At 27.2% G+C, this 17,286-nt stretch overlaps 4 protein-coding genes and 1 long non-coding RNA gene across 8 annotated transcripts; 2 read left to right on the top strand and 3 right to left on the bottom strand.

The window, feature by feature from the left end:
- Positions 1-151: 151 nt before the first annotated feature.
- On the bottom strand, positions 152-1,651 carry LOC117152438. Its single transcript, XR_004462821.1, has 2 exons — positions 1,504-1,651; positions 152-1,420 (listed from the first exon to the last, which is right to left on the bottom strand). It is a non-coding gene; the product is annotated as an uncharacterized LOC117152438 (long non-coding RNA).
- Positions 1,652-3,066: 1,415 nt separating this feature from the next.
- On the top strand, positions 3,067-5,988 carry LOC100740561 (protein krasavietz). The gene is made up of 8 exons (XM_003494226.4): positions 3,067-3,230; positions 3,787-3,858; positions 3,930-4,210; positions 4,292-4,596; positions 4,712-4,955; positions 5,024-5,243; positions 5,326-5,487; positions 5,547-5,988. Exons 2-7 carry the CDS (start codon positions 3,798-3,800, stop codon positions 5,475-5,477), a joined length of 1,263 nt encoding a protein of 420 aa, XP_003494274.1. The 5' UTR covers positions 3,067-3,230; positions 3,787-3,797; the 3' UTR covers positions 5,478-5,487; positions 5,547-5,988.
- A 218-nt stretch (positions 5,989-6,206) lies between these two features.
- On the bottom strand, positions 6,207-8,329 carry LOC100740315 (serine--tRNA ligase, mitochondrial). Its single transcript, XM_012392899.3, has 4 exons — positions 7,976-8,329; positions 7,087-7,817; positions 6,783-6,950; positions 6,207-6,696 (listed from the first exon to the last, which is right to left on the bottom strand). Exons 1-4 carry the CDS (start codon positions 8,036-8,038, stop codon positions 6,375-6,377), a joined length of 1,284 nt encoding a protein of 427 aa, XP_012248322.1. The 5' UTR covers positions 8,039-8,329; the 3' UTR covers positions 6,207-6,374.
- LOC100740439 (oxygen-dependent coproporphyrinogen-III oxidase) lies at positions 8,095-10,080 on the top strand. Its single transcript, XM_003494225.3, has 2 exons — positions 8,095-8,346; positions 8,645-10,080. The coding sequence occupies exon 2, from the start codon at positions 8,651-8,653 to the stop codon at positions 9,806-9,808; it is 1,158 nt and encodes a 385-aa protein (XP_003494273.1). The 5' UTR covers positions 8,095-8,346; positions 8,645-8,650; the 3' UTR covers positions 9,809-10,080.
- A 785-nt stretch (positions 10,081-10,865) lies between these two features.
- Positions 10,866-17,155, bottom strand: LOC100740197 (adhesion G protein-coupled receptor A3). Of its 4 annotated transcripts, XM_033324240.1 has the most exons (14): positions 16,954-17,155; positions 16,448-16,654; positions 16,202-16,345; positions 16,037-16,108; positions 15,880-15,951; positions 15,652-15,723; positions 15,494-15,577; positions 15,072-15,401; positions 14,859-14,995; positions 13,963-14,799; positions 13,640-13,886; positions 13,288-13,581; positions 12,009-13,215; positions 11,722-11,938 (listed from the first exon to the last, which is right to left on the bottom strand). In XM_033324240.1, exons 2-14 carry the CDS (start codon positions 16,630-16,632, stop codon positions 11,858-11,860), a joined length of 3,762 nt encoding a protein of 1,253 aa, XP_033180131.1. In that variant the 5' UTR covers positions 16,633-16,654; positions 16,954-17,155; the 3' UTR covers positions 11,722-11,857. The 4 variants fall into 4 exon arrangements, with proteins under 4 accessions (XP_033180130.1, XP_012248324.1, XP_003494271.1 ...); XM_003494223.4 differs by having other exon boundaries at positions 10,965-13,215; XM_033324239.1 differs by lacking the exon at positions 16,954-17,155 and having other exon boundaries at positions 10,866-13,215; positions 16,448-16,632.
- Positions 17,156-17,286: the final 131 nt, after the last annotated feature.

Here is a 17,286-nt window from a genome sequence, read left to right as displayed (position 1 = left end):
AAGTTCATACTTTTCTTTCCGAGGTAGAAAGTATGAGAATAACAAAATCTTACAATAATTAAACTTAGCTGCCGTAGAAAGTAAAATTAATTGTTTATTATATTTCTTTTTAGAAAAGAGAAGGAAATCTTTACTTTCAAACGATAATGGATCAGTGGAATGATGCAATAATTTTAATATATTCTCTATACACAGCTTTCTAGGTTTAACATTAAATTCACTTTCCTCGTGATAATATTTTTATTATAAAACCTGAATTTCACTTCAATAGTAATTTCAGTAGTTGTTAGGTTGCGAGTAATATTTCTGAGTGATGTATTTGTTTTGCATGTGTGTTCATTCATAAAGATGATAAAAAAGAGGTATAAACTAACTACAAACAAGATTTGATGTCATGACTATGTAATTTTTGTAATCCACGATTTTTATCCATTTTATTTTTATTATTGAGTAAAACTTATTAATTCTCTGAATTCTAATCTATGGAGGATTGGGATACATATTGACCCAATCGACTCGTGAAGCCAAGTAAAACTCGCCCGTGATTTGTAATAATAATAATGCCATAGCTTCTCGAGTAAAATCCTCGGCGATCCGCTTGACTTCTCCCTACGGAGGCAATTAGCATTGGATCCATATCCTGCCTATCCTATTCATGCTTCGTTGTGTACTGACAACCGGGTGCAATAGTCTTCACCCCGACTACAATCGGGGATTGTACGCCGCGCCATCTCATCCCTCTTCGATTACGATCGACGGGACGACAGTCTATGTATGCGGATACTAATTCAAAAGTGAAACCTTTTCACTTTTCACTTTTTCTAAATTAATATTTTGCTAATATATTTGTGAGATCTTTCTAAATAAAATGAGAACAAACACGATATAATTTGAATTAGATTTACTTATTGATATGTATTTAATTATCATTTATAAAGTAAGCAAATATGCTCCAAATCGTATCGTATTTGGTGTAATTTCAATTAAGAAAATGTAACGAACACGTTAGTAAAAATTTCATTCATCACAAATCAAAGATAAGAAAGTTTGATTTTTGAGTTAAGAAAGGCTCAACTTATCTCGTTTCGACTCTCAGTGTCTCTATCACTTTCATTCTTTTTGTCCTGTTCTAAGTTCAGTTTAGATTCTCAAAAGACTGTCAACTATGCATCAGGCTTCTAAGCTTGATCCCCGTTTATAAACAGAAAATAAACGACAACCAATACAGACGTATATGTTGTCGCAAACGTACAACTATAACCAGAATTGACTGTAGTGGTATCGGCAAATTTTTACAAATATAGTCGCTCATAAAATTATCTATTATTATAAATCGCTATTTGAACACTTATTGTCTATGTTTATATTTATTCCATTTACAATTCGATACAGCACAGGATCACAATATATTGAAAGATTACTATAAAATTATATTCAAAATTTACTTAAAAAATTAGTTACGAAGTTTACTTATAAAGTATCATAAAATTATAAAAATCTCACCTATGTGCTTTCACCATTTGTTACCTAGTGTTACTTTGAGATTGTTTTTACTACTTGATATCAGCGCCTTGTAGTGAACAATATAGGAGACTTTCTGTCCTCATATCTAGGCTTACCCCTATTACAAGAATGTCAGATCAGGACTTTGACAAATGGCGACTTTCATTAAATATATTCTATTACGTCAAAAATTCCTACTTATAAATTACTTTATTATAAAGATTAATAGCATTAAAATATACGTAAAAAATTCTACTTTTCAATTAGTTTATTACTCCTAAGGTTAAGGTCATGGGATGGAACCACGATGGCTGAAATTTATAAAAAAATTGAACCTTTTACAGAGATCAGGTTATATGAAAAGCGAACGAATATTGTTTAAATTTTAATGACTTTTACTTCTTAACTTACTTAGATGCACGTACAACTGTAGAACTACCCCTTTTCAGGCGTATGAGGACAATACGAAATATCTCAAAGAGGATTTTGAGTACTTGAGATCAGCGAAACCGAAGAGAATCAACTTGAAGAGAAGCCACAATTGACAGGGAAAAGATAGGATACTCGAATTTACATTTCGTAATGCGTTTTTAACGCCATCTAAACTGTTCAAAATATAATACTGAAAATAGAATTTGTAACGACATCTAGTAAGAAAGAATATATAACAACATCTATTTTAAGAAATAATATATTTATTAAAGAAAGCGATATAATATTTGGATATATGTATATATGTACAGAGGTGAGTAGATCTGATACGTGGATATATACCATTTCTCTAACATTCGTCCTGATATATAGAGTAAAACAGAGCATGGTCGTATTAGGTCTTATATATATATATATATATATATATATATATATATATATATATATATATATATATATATATATATATATATATATATATATATATATATATATATATATATATATATATATATATATATATATATATATATATATATATATATATATATATATATATATATATATATATATATATATATATATATATATATATATATATATATATATATATATATATATATATATATATATATATATATATATATATATATATATATATATATATATATATATATATATATATATATATATATATATATATATATATATATATATATATATATATATATATATATATATATATATATATATATATATATATATATATATATATATATATATATATATATATATATATATATATATATATATATATATATATATATATATATATATATATATATATATATATATATATATATATATATATAAGACCTAATACGACCATGCTCTGTTTTACTCTATATATCAGGACGAATGTTAGAGAAATGGTATATATCCACGTATCAGATCTACTCACCTCTGTACATATATACATATATCCAAATATTATATCGCTTTCTTTAATAAATATATTATTTCTTAAAATAGATGTTGTTATATATTCTTTCTTACTAGATGTCGTTACAAATTCTATTTTCAGTATTATATTTTGAACAGTTTAGATGGCGTTAAAAACGCATTACGAAATGTAAATTCGAGTATCCTATCTTTTCCCTGTCAATTGTGGCTTCTCTTCAAGTTGATTCTCTTCGGTTTCGCTGATCTCAAGTACTCAAAATCCTCTTTGAGATATTTCGTATTGTCCTCATACGCCTGAAAAGGGGTAGTTCTACAGTTGTACGTGCATCTAAGTAAGTTAAGAAGTAAAAGTCATTAAAATTTAAACAATATTCGTTCGCTTTTCATATAACCTGATCTCTGTAAAAGGTTCAATTTTTTTATAAATTTCAGCCATCGTGGTTCCATCCCATGACCTTAACCTTAGGAGTAATAAACTAATTGAAAAGTAGAATTTTTTACGTATATTTTAATGCTATTAATCTTTATAATAAAGTAATTTATAAGTAGGAATTTTTGACGTAATAGAATATATTTAATGAAAGTCGCCATTTGTCAAAGAAGTGCCAACAGATTTAAAGTCAAATGCCACCTCATTATGGTCTCATTATAGTCTCTCAATCCTCAATCTTATTAAATTTTTGTCTTAATATACAAATAAAAGGTCAAAAGATTTTCAAAATTTGTCAATAGTAATACACAACATAAGGCAAACAATTCTATATATGTATATGCATATATAGGTACATATTATATACTTATATGTATATGTTATAAATATATTATCGTTAATTTAAGAAAAAGTCGAAAAATTTTAAAGCATATTTATTGAAATTTCTACCATTTCAGAAAGGTATTGTATGAGTCAAAAAATAGAAAAACCAATATTATCAGGTCAACGCATAAAGACCAGAAAAAGAGGTATGCATCAGAAAATATGAGATTTCTTAGGTAGTATATTTAATGAAAATTATAATGAAGAATTTTTTTAGATGAAAAAGAAAAATATGACCCTATGGGATTTCGAGATGCGATTTTACTTGGTTTGGAAAAGGCTGGTAACGACTTAGATGCAATTTCAAAGTACTTGGACGCAGCTGGCTCTAAATTAGATTACCGCAGATATGGAGAGGACCTTTTTGACATCTTAATAGCTGGTGGACTTTTAGTTCCAGGCGGTTCTATTGCTCAAGATGGTGATAAACCAGTAAAAACCACTGCTTGTGTTTTTGAACAACCAGAAGATATGGAATCTATGCGAAATTTTGAACAAGTGACGTATACTGTTCTATGTATATTTAAGCTGTCATGATATGTACTTTAACAATGGCTTTGAAAATAACTTTATTTATAGGTTTTCATCAAACTTATGAGACGTTATAAATACTTGGAAAAAATGTTTGAGGAAGAAATGAAAAAGGTATTGGTTTTTATGAAAGGCTTCACTCCTAAAGAAAGGATAAAATTAGCTAGAATGACGGCTCTGTGGATATCCAATGGTTCTGTTCCACCTACTGTTTTATCAGTTTTAATTAATGAACATCTGGTTAAAGACAACTTAGCATTAGACTTTTTATTAGAAGTTTTTGTCACTTGGAGGCAGGAGAAAGGTCTATCCAGTTTAATGACTGCTTTGAAAAAAGGAAATATTGAAGGAAGGTATGAGAAAATTCCAAACTTTATAAAGTTCATTGTTATATCTATATCAGGTTTTTTGTTTTATTCTCATTACTTTTTCTTTTTTCTTTTTTTTTTTTTACATACTGATCAACAGGTTAATGGAATTTGTACCGCCTAATAAACGAACTGAAGAATATTTTCGATCTGTATTTGAAGCTGTTGGTCTTGCAGACATTGTAAAATTACATAAAGCTCAAGCAAGTCAAGAAGCAAAACGGGACTTGCAACAACTGTTATTGGATGATTTGGCTGATAATCGTCCTTTGAAAGATATTATACTTGATCTCAAAGAAATGGCACAGAAGAGTGGTATTCCTGAGCATGAAGTTATTGGCCTGGTAATTATAGTTTTATGATATTATTATATTACATTAGAATTAAATAAAATTGTTAACAATGTTTGCAGATTTGGGTTGTAGTAATGGGTCAAGCTGAATGGAATAAAAAAGAAGAATTAGTGGCTGATCAAGCACTGAAGCACTTAAAAATATATACTCCACTGTTTGATGTTTTTACAACCACTGCCAGATCTGAGCTTGCACTTCTTCTGAAGGTTCAGGAATTTTGTTATGAGAATATGAACTTCATGAAAGTCTTCCAGAAAATTGTTTTACTATTTTATAAAAGTACGTTTATAATGCTGACACATACATTTATTAGTAATTTCTTTGTTTGTGTCCATTTTCTGTTTAACATATTTTATTTTAGCGGATGTAATATCAGAAGAAGTGATTTTGAAGTGGTATAAGGAAGGCCATTCTGTTAAAGGAAAAATGATGTTCTTAGATCAAATGAAAAAATTCGTTGAATGGTTACAGAATGCTGAAGAAGAATCTGAATCAGGAGAAGAAGAAGATTAAAAATACAGAAGTATGTTTAATCAAGGTTTACAGCTTTGTTTTTGACTTTATATTATTTTTATATTTCAGAATAATATAAGCTTCATTATCAAAAAATAATATATTTGGATTACATCCAAAATTTTTGGAATGGATCAAAATATGAACTGCAATTGGACTGTATTGACAAATGGAAATTTTGATAAAATAAAGTTTGTATCATTCTGCGATACACTATATCAATATACAAATACATACAGTTTTTTAATCGTTAATGAATAAAAAACAATACATTACCATCTGATTAACGAGGAAGATAAATTGTAAAATTTACAGTGTCTTTAAATTGTATTACTTTAAGAAAAAATATTTTGTGTTACATTTTTATAACACCGCTGCAAAATATATACAGAATAACAAGTTAATGAAGAAAAGATCTTTATCCCTGTGTATGTATAATTTTCAAACCCACATTCTTTGTATGATAATATTGTACTAGTTTCTAGAAAATATATTGTCAGGTGGTGTTTAATATTTGAATTTTTTATGAATCCTGTTTAATTTCCTATAATATTAATTAATTTATATAAATAAAAGCAATTAACTAGAAACAAGTAATTTCTTAATATATATAATTGGAATTCATTTTTTATTTCTTTAAAAATTTTATTTTTGTATATTATAAATATAAGAATTATATAAATTATTATTATTCATTGCATTTAGGTTAATGCACAATAAAATTCTATATACATTGATAAATAGATAATTTATTTTAATGTAGATTGCAAGTAAATATTCCTACACATATATACTTTTACATTCATGAATGGCAAAAACAATAAAGATGTAATTATTACTTGTTTTTAACTGTTTTCAGAGAAGATTAAATGTTACATGTACAATTACAGGTACATATTAGATTTGTGATTTGTATTTATGGAGTTTCATGTTAGCAATTGGTTGTTTTTTAATAAGTGTCTTTCCTGCCATATAAGGTATTAAAATTTCAGGGATTCGAATACGCATATGTTTTGTTTGAAGTGTTTCACAAAGTGCTATCAACATGCGAGGTATAGCACATGCAGTTCCATTCAAAGTATGAACATGTAAAACTTCTCCCTTATTTGTCTTATATTTTATACCAAGTCGTCGTGACTGATAATCTGTACAATTACTACAACTAGATAATTCTCCATATAATTTTCTTCCAGGCATCCATCCTTCCATATCTACTTTCCTAAATATATAAATTGATGATGTGACATTAAGAAATTTAAAATCTAAGTATTTCAATATATAATGTAATATTATACTACTGTATACCTATATGCTGGAGACCCTAAATCATGAGCTGGCATATCAATTATTCGAAAATATAAATTTAATGAAGAAAATAAATCTTCTTGAATATTCAGAAGTTCTTGAAACTGATTTTCTGACTCTTCATGTTTTGAACATACAAACATTTCAACTTTTGTAAATTGATGAACCCTTATATGAGTAGATAAAATTATTTATTAGAAATAATATTTATGTAATTGTTATACTATTAATATTGAAACAGTTGTTAGATATATTATCATATTAATAAAATATATTTAAAAATATATGTAACATGATTTTTTACCTGTATATACTTCTCTCATGCATAAGATTAGATATTTCAGCCCTAAAACACCTGCTTACAGCAGCCATTTTTAGTGGTAAATCTTCTGAACTAAATATAGTATTCATTACTTTATAAGCTAAGGACATTTCTGCTGTTCCAGATAAACTATAGTTCCCTCCATAAAAAGGACTTAAATTATATACAAGCTGTCTTCCATTATCTATTATCAATCCACATCTTTCTATAACTTCAGTAGGGATAATATCAGGTACAGAAACAAGTTTAAAGCCATGTTTCATTAACTTCCTGACTGTAAAATGAATTAATGCTTCTTCTAATTCTGCTAGATCTCCTAAGAACAAGTAACCTCGTGTTCCTATTAAGGGCCCCAATTGTTTACTTTTTAATGCCTTTAAATTTGTAACTAATGTTGAAAATTCTTGTGGTTCAAAATCAAATTCTGGATTATGCCCGCATTCTTTTAAAATTTGTGGTTCTTCGCCATAAGATAATACTCTTGGATCTGTTTGATTTGGTATTTTATTTAACTCATGCAAAAGAGCCTTCTTTAACTCCGGATTTTTTGAAAGTTCAAGAATTTTATCAATATCTCCAATACTTTTCCTTGCTGCTATATTATTAAAAATAATATCTCGATTACATGAATCACATAGAAAATCAATATTATATTCGGGTTCTGGAATATGTGTTATTGCGTCTACATTATATTGTGTTGACTGTGTCCTATACTGTAAAGAATATATATGTTAATTATATAATATAATATAATATATGAAATATATAAAATAATATATGAAAAGAAAAATAAACCAAATACTTTTATACATTATATACATATGTAAACAAAATACATTATATACATATGTAAACAAAAATAATAACATACCAAAGTCTTTGTATAAAACTGAGGATATTTAAGAAATCGACTAAATTGTTTCTTGAACCACATTTTAAAAGTAAAATAATATTAATTATAAAATACATATGTGCATCAAGTATACGCCAATATATCCCTATGTTGGTAGTTAACCTATGATACACATTTCTCTTTTTTGATGCATATGCTATTTATAAATGTTTATTAGGTTTGAAAATTACTTTAAGACACCTTGCTGTATAGATAATTACGCTATTATCAACATTTATAATATTATTAAAAAAATAATTTATTTCCCGTTTTCACATAACATAATTATATATTTGCTGTTCTGTAATTCGATAAGAGACACATTTGTTATTCCTCAAGCCTGAAAAACTGTAAGTAATGATATTATTACACTATTTTATAATACTTTATGATTTAATCTTTTACTTCATTTATGATTAATAATAAATAATCAAAATCCGATAATCAATATCCATCATTTATAGTAATGTCAAATTTGTTTAAAATAAAACCGAAAATAAATTCTTTTATTTAATATATTGTAAAATTTGCACAGTTTATTTTAATATTTTCTGAATGATATATTCTTCAATAAAAAGCATAACTTAACTTTCTCAATTGCTACTTTGTTAACATGCAATTAAAAATACTCTAATTCACTAATTACAGATAACTATGATTCCACGAACATTAATAAAAAATTGGATTTCTTTACGTCATTTTTTTCATAAACATTATACAATCCAATATAAGGCCAAAAACATCAAGTACATTGGTTTTGGTATATTCACAAGTGTTTTGGTTTATAGTACTTCAGGAATCACAATATTCGCAGCACAAAATGAGTTGGATATTAAAAAATTTATGGCACAACCTATTACTGACATAAAGAAATTAAAGAAGAAAGATGATATGAAAACAAAAATGGAATTGTTAGTGATGAAAACTCAAGCAGACTTTTGTAAAGCTTTAGAATCCTTAGAAGAACCAGGCCATTCTTTTAAAGTTGACAGATGGGTTAGGAAGGAAGGTGGTGGAGGAATTACTTGTGTTTTGCAAGATGGAGTTGTTTTTGAAAAAGCTGGAGTAAATGTATCTGTCGTTACTGGTATGTTACCACCAGGTGCAGTACAACAAATGAGAGCACGTGGAAAAAAAATGGGAGAGGGATCTGTACCATTCTTTGCAGCTGGTGTAAGTGCTGTAATTCATCCTCGAAATCCCATGGTTCCAACAATACATTTCAACTATCGTTACTTTGAAGTAGAAGATTCAGATGGTTCAATTCAGTGGTGGTTTGGAGGTGGCACAGATCTTACACCTTATTACTTAAATGAGGATGATATAAAACATTTTCATAGTACTTTAAAAGCTGCATGTGATCAATATGATCCTTCATATTATTCAAAATACAAAAAATGGTGTGATGATTATTTTTTTATCACACATAGAGGAGAACGTAGAGGAGTAGGTGGTATCTTTTTTGATGACATTGATACTCCTAGCCAAGAAGAAGCATTTCAATTCGTAAAATCTTGTGCAGAAGCTGTTATTCCTTCTTACATTCCATTAGTTGACAAACATAAAGATGATGGATATGGATATAGTGAAAGACAATGGCAATTATTACGTAGAGGAAGATATGTTGAATTTAACTTAATATACGATCGTGGTACAAAATTTGGTTTATATACACCTGGTGCAAGATATGAAAGTATATTAATGTCTTTGCCTTTGTCTGCAAATTGGCAATATATGCATGAACCAAAACCTGGTTCAAAAGAAGCAGAACTTGTTGATGTATTGAGAAACCCTAAGGAATGGTTGAACTAATATAAATAATATCCTTTAATGAAACTATCATCTCTTAACTTAAAGCTGTAATTTGTAGCAGTAATTTTGAATGATACAATTAATTACCTTTTTCCTATTTTGTTTACAAGTATTTTGTACAATTCTGTACAAGTGGAATGTTAATGAAAAAAATGCAAATTAAAATATAGAATAAGGCCATATTTTTAAACCATTTAAATATATTTTCAAGTATAAGAAAAGAGTTACATGTATAAACTTTATATTTAATGAATTAAATACTGTATAAACTAAATTATGTATAAAAATTGTACCTATTATTTTAATATACTTTATATGAAAGTAATATTCTTATACATTATAACTCTATACAGTCTAGGTGCTCATATGTGCACGTATTATATCTTTTAATATTATTTTAAACATTGTATACCTTAAATATAATAATATGGATATTCTCAAATTATTTTAGATGTATAAAAAGACAAATGATGACAAATTTGATGTGTTCTCAAATTTATTTAGTAAAATATTCAGTCTTAGAGTATATATTATAAATTACATATGTAATCATGAAAATAATAACAAAAATTTATTGTACAAAAAATCATTGGTGGAAATTCAATTAAATTAAATATAAAATATTCTTTAAATCTAAATGATATATGATGGAAGCAGATTTCAATAGATGTAATGATTTCAGTTATGTAATTCTTGATCACTCTTTTTATAGAACAATATATTTACAAAGCAAAAAAAGGAAGAGTATTTTAAAATTCACAAAAATATCGAGTTGTTTGTATTAATTATGTACAATTTTCTCTGAATAAATACATATCCAACAAACAATTTAATGAATGTTTCATATATATATATGTGTATGTATATATATATATATATATATATATATACACACGAATAAAAATGAATGAAAGATATTCGACATTTAAAAGAAGTAAAAAGATTAGTAGAGATGTAGAAACAGATGAAACATTTTTGTAAAACATTTTTATGTATAGGAACTATGTTTTGTAGATAAATTAATAAAGCAGAGTAAGATAAGTATTTCTTCAAATATTATAAAAATGTAAATATTAGCAAAAAATTATTTTACTCTGTTAGACGAGATTCCTATATGATATAAATATGTTACGTGTTTTATATAAGCAAAACTAGATTAAACACTTGTTTCTTTTTTTACTATTTGTAGATAAGTATTCGGATTATTTAAGTGTGCTTTACTAGTTTCAATATTCTGTATATTTTGTTGTCTGTTTAAGCTCTCTACTTCATTGTTTGAATCTAAATTTTTTACAATATTACAAGAACTGTGCATAAGTGATGTCATATCAATCATAGAACTGATTAATTTTTGTTTAGATCTCAATTCATCAGTGCACACATTAGAGGCACATTCAGTATTTCTTGTAGGAGTAATATATGTAGTCTGCATTAATTTATGTAAATTATCTTTAACTGCACTATTTACTTTAGGGAAAGGTGATTCTAATTTGTTAAATGATTTTTGAGATAGGCGACTTTTATCACATAAATTTGAATTTGTAATATTTTGTAAGCCTGTAAATGATTTCAGATATTCGCATTTTTTTAAACTGGTAAGGGATGTGATGTCGTTTAATGAATTACAAAAATTATTCCTTAATGGTTTCACAGTTTCTATTGGAAGACAGTGCATGCTATTAGAATGAGTTAACCATTTTGAAGTGGCATTAGACCGCCGTTCTTCTACTCCATGAAATTCATTCATACTTTGACAGTCTTTTTTTAACCATTTTGGGTTCATAATGTTATCTACAGTTTCATAAACTTCTGGTAAATTATGGTCGCTTTTTTCACTAGTCATCTGAGTAATAGATTCTATTTCCGAGCTATATTCTAAACTACATTGTTGTGAAACACTTTGCAGATGTTTTTCTTCATCAGTTTTGATGTCCATGTCTGAGTCATGTAAAGTTATACTCAGTAATTCTACTTTTTGGCAATTATTCCTCGCAGAGTTTGATACTGTGTTTAAGGAATCGTGTAATCTACAGTTATTATTAACTTTTCTTACATTTCCAAAAAGACCTTCTTGACCAATAACAAATCGCACTGGAACATTTCTTTCCTCTGAGATACTACCACCGCTATCTGAGAGTATATTAACGTTTTTAATGTCATTTATTGGATTTAACTCAACATGGATATTTGTATTATTTACTTTTGCACTGCTACTTAAGATGGTTTGGTCTATATTACTATCTAATTTTGTAGTAGATCGTGGTACAGAAATGCAACTACCAGCATCACTCATAGCACCACCATCACCTTGTTTTCGAGGACCAAGATTATTATTTTTTGTATGACGACGTTGTTTTCTAAAAAATTTTCTAGCAACTCCACTTTGATGAGGATTATAAAACATTTCAACACAAGTTGGTTCAATATATGTTGTTACGGAATTATCAGATCTGTATTGCTGTCGATGTAATACAACTAAGTTCACATTGGTCATTTTTCTACCAACAGGTGAAACTTCTTGACTGGTTATAATATCTGTAACTTTAAACGCATTATAAGTTTGCGACCTATTGGTGTATCTGGATGAACCAATGGAATTTGAATCAGATGTAACTTGAGTAGCCTGAGAATTAGACATTGGAGGTACCAAATTTTGTACTAATGATTGCGTTGCTATTACAGGATTTGCATCAGAGATACTTCTTGTTCGACAACATTGATTTTTTCGTTTTTGAAACCAACAACCCATTTTTAACCATTGTGACCTAACATCATTTCGTGCAATTCCATAAAAAAAGAGGATGAAAATTCCAAGTGAACTAGAAAAAAGGGAATATAAAGTAGCAAATATAGTTTCATCAAACGAAATGTATGCACTTAATGGCTTTGTTATAGCTGCTGCTGCAGTAATCCATGATATTAAATATAAAATTAAAATAATAATTTGACCCTTTAGTTGAGTTATTTGAGAATGTTCTGAGTCGTCAATATCGGATAAAACAGTCTGTGCACTGCGTGCACTATTCCTGCCTACAGAAAGATTTGTATTTGGTTCCAATAATTCTAAATCCATATTTTCCGTTGCTTGTGTACCTTCAGACAACTGAGCATTCATATCAACATTTTGAATTGAACATTTAATGAGTAAATGAAAAATAGATAAATATACAATTAGAAATCCAGCTGGAACAAACAATGCAACAAGAGCAGGAGCAGTTGTGAGAAAACAATATGAATATCCAGCGTATTCTCGTAAATTTATTGCGCCAGATATACCACAAATGATCATAGCTATACCCCAGCCAACTAGATACAGCCCTAATAATGGTTTCGGTATTGGTGGATCTTGAAGTTCATTATCCGGAATATCTTCGAGATTTGGTTTAGATAATTTTTTATACATATTGCTGTAAACAAATTAACCTTTTAATATTTGTTCATTGTATAGTTTTTATAAAATGTAAAGATTAATTATATACCTTGCAAATACTGCCATCCATAATAAACAACATAAAGACAAGTAATGTAGAATAAGACCAACACCTTGACAAATTGGTATATTTTCTGTTTGGTAAATACCAATACTATAAAAAAATGATAATAATGCCATAGCAAACCAAGTATTAATAACACAATGTTTTGCTTTTTTAGGCATAGCAATTGATGTGTAACAGATAATGTATGTAACAGACATAATAACTAAACATGTTACTGTTGCAATACTTCCAATATATATTGCTGGATTTGAATACCTAAATTTGGCGCCACTTATGCTGAAAATAGAAGTATTACAAATTAATTCATAAATATAAAAATTTATTAAATACGTACCTGTTACCATTGTAATCAAATGTAGAAGTATCTTGTAAAAGGCCATAATATCCCAATCTATTGCAATGAAATACTATTAAGTTGTTTAATACATTTCTTAAATAGCAACCATCATTTGTCCAGCCTCCTGATTTATTTAATGTTTCATCCCAAACTACGGGTAATAATTTTTTTCCGGCATAGTAGTATAAAGGTGCCTTTAGCATAATGTATACAGGCTCAGTTAAATTTTGTATTGACATTCCATCTGAAAAAAGATTCATATTATTATATTATTTTTACGTTTTAAATAAGCATTTTTGATGTTAGTTTTAATTACATACATAACTTGCTTCCAATAACACATGATGGAATATCCATATTATCATTGTTAATTATTTTAGGAAACAATCTACTATTGCTATATACAGAAATCATTAATTGATGAGCAGTAACTTCTTGTGAATATTGTAATAAAGATGCAGGTAGGTGTATTGATGCTTCAATTATTTTATCTTTTATATTAATCGGGGATGTTCTATTGTTTGTTGTACATTGTAAAAATCGTATTTCTGGATTATTATTGGAATACCATGTACATATTAATCCTGTAAAACTATCACGTTTCACTCTGAATTCTTCTAGTGCCATGTTTTTCTTGTAAAATTGTATAGATGGAGTAAATTGTATAATCTTTTCTACAGCTTTTATTAGTCGCGTGCAAGATTTAAAGGAAATTTCAGCTTTTTTTAAAATATTCTTTGGTACATTGATCAGAGTACTAATGACATCAATTAACATAGAACCAAGTTCTTTTTCTTCAGTTACAAAATTTAAGTAATTTTCTATAGTTTGAGTTATGAAATCAACTTCAATAGGATCGGTTATTTTTATGGTATTTCCTGTATAATTTTTGAATTTCTTCGCACTTTCTAATAAACTGATCCTTGTAAGTGAAAGATTAACTTTAGAAAATTGTTCTAAACTTTTTGTTATATGTGATATGTAAGGACATAATTCTGTGTTTAAATTCTCCCAATATCCTGTAATATTGCATTGATAAGAAGCTTTTAAAGGCATTTGCATTAAACCTGATAAGTGGTTGCCTTCGCATGGTAATTCTGCCCTCCATCCTACTATAGTTTTTGGCCATGTATAAATACCTTTATTATTTTTAGTTACTGTAACATAATAATTTATTAGACTTATATTAAAATTTGAAGTATACATTTTATTTTACCTGCTAGAGGACAATAACGAGTTTCTTCAGAGATAACTATTACACTGATTGCTTTTGTTCTATTACCATTTACAGAAACTAACAAACAATTCCATTGGCCATTGTGTTCTTCTTTAACAGGAACAATACTAAGAGAACTATAAAAATTATAATTTTATTATGCATATATATAAATGCTTTGATTTACGCTACATGTATTAAATGCTAAAATACCTGTCCACAATACCACTATCTGCAAGATATCTGTTATCCACTTTAATATTAGATAAACTTTTTTGTGGATCTAGAAATGTATTTAAATCTACAGTTTCAGAAGTAGTATTAGGATACCACAACCAACTTAGTCTTGCATTTCTATCTTCTGTTATACTAGGTGCTCTGCATTTTAAAGTTATAGAATCTCCAGCAAATACTACTTGATTATTAACTGGCCGAAGTTCAATTGTGGGAGGTAACCACTGACATTGAATATTTTCTGAATACTTCAATTTTTTCACAAATTCACCTTTGATATTTATAGGTGATACACATTTTGGGGCAGGACTGAAATATTTCAAAAGCTTATTACACTATGATACACATTATACCCTATATAATTACTAAATCTCTATTTTTGTATTTAAAAGATATGTTACTTTAATTTAATAGAACTGTTATGAATCCAATTACTAAACCAGTATAATTCACAGTCACATCTCCATGGATTGTTAGATAAATCTCTGAAATATAAATTAAAATTTGAGTAACTTTATTCAATTTATATGAATTCATATATTATATTTAACTTACTTACAACTGTTTTAAAGATTTCAGACCATAAAAAGTACCCTCCATTAAAGTTGTTAATTTATTTTCGTTTAACTTCCTATAATATATTTTTATAGATCAGTGTTTTTTTTTTTTAAATACTCATGAGTATAATTATACGTATATATGTGCACACATGTACGCACGCACACACATAACCGGTAAAACAAATATAAAGAAAGTAAATAAAAATTGAAACTAGAGACTCACTTACAAGCGCTCTAAAGCCAGTAAATTATGAAATAATGATGGTTTCACCACACTTATGTTGTTGCCGGACAAATCACTAATAATCAAGTAAATAATATGTAAGATAAAAGAATATACATAAAAATATACATCAATATATTTTACAAAATCTGTAAACTTACAGCCTTTTCAAATTTGGCAACTTGCTAAATGTATGAGCATCTATAGTTGAAATTTGATTTTTACTTAAATCCCTGAATAAAAATTGAATATATTTGTAGCATTAATATATTCAATAATAACTAATGTATGATTCATAATAATAACAAATATATTAATATTCTTACAATCTCTCTAAATTTCCAAGACCATCAAAAGAATTTTCACCAATAAAAGTTATATCATTTTGCGATAAGTTCAAACGTTTCAAATTTGTCAAATTCTTAAATATGTTAGCTTCAATAGCATAAATATCATTCTTGCTCAAATCTCTGAAATATATTAAGTAATTAAAAATATTACAACTAAAAATAAGTATTACTCTGTGTGCTATAGAATAATTCATAATAGTACAATTAGTATTATAATCTTACAATTGAACTAATTCCACGCTGACACTATCAAGATTGATATCCCTAATGTTCTGCAATTCATTACTACATTTAATTCGTAGCCATTCTGCTTGTGCACCAAGTTTACATGTGCAATACTTTGGACATGTCTGGATTGTTTCTCCTCTTGTTTGAATTAAAATTAAAAACAATAAAATAGCTCTCATTTTAAAAAAGGCAGATTTTTACCTAAAGAATATCAATTTTAATTAATAAGAAAATCGAAATTAGTAACTTAACAAATTAACGTTTACAAATTTTTTATAAAAGCAAATATTTTAAGTATAAACATTGAAAATATATAAAACATTGATACAATTATTATATATTTGAACAGAATTTAAAATTTCAAGCAAAATTCTTGTAAAACTAAACATATAACTTTCATTCATAATTTACAATATTTTAATATAAGAATGAGAATAAATAATAGAATAATTTCATGTAAGTATAAACAATGAATTTATATATAAACGTTAAATACTTACGACTATGAAAGGAATTTTATTTATCATATTGTTTTAATGTTATACGCCATATATTATGATTATTTGATAACTGTAAACATAATTATAAGAGAACAAGCTTACGGATATTTGTACACACTTCCCATAACAATAAAAGACAACTTACGAATTGTCATAGTCATAAACTATTGACTATATACATGCATATCTGTATCTAGAATTAATTATAGGCTGATTTTCACATATTACGTATATATTTTAAGAAAGAATTATTTTTGTTTTATTTGTTATAATACAGCTTTAAAAGATCACTTTTGAGATGTAAATTATAAGGTAGATGTGTAAAATATCACA

The sequence above is a fragment of the Bombus impatiens genome, unplaced genomic scaffold, assembly GCF_000188095.3.
Source record: "Bombus impatiens unplaced genomic scaffold, BIMP_2.2 scf_1879, whole genome shotgun sequence".
In the NCBI taxonomy this organism is placed as follows: domain Eukaryota; kingdom Metazoa; phylum Arthropoda; class Insecta; order Hymenoptera; family Apidae; genus Bombus; species Bombus impatiens.
This window is presented reverse-complemented; position numbering and strand designations above follow the sequence as displayed.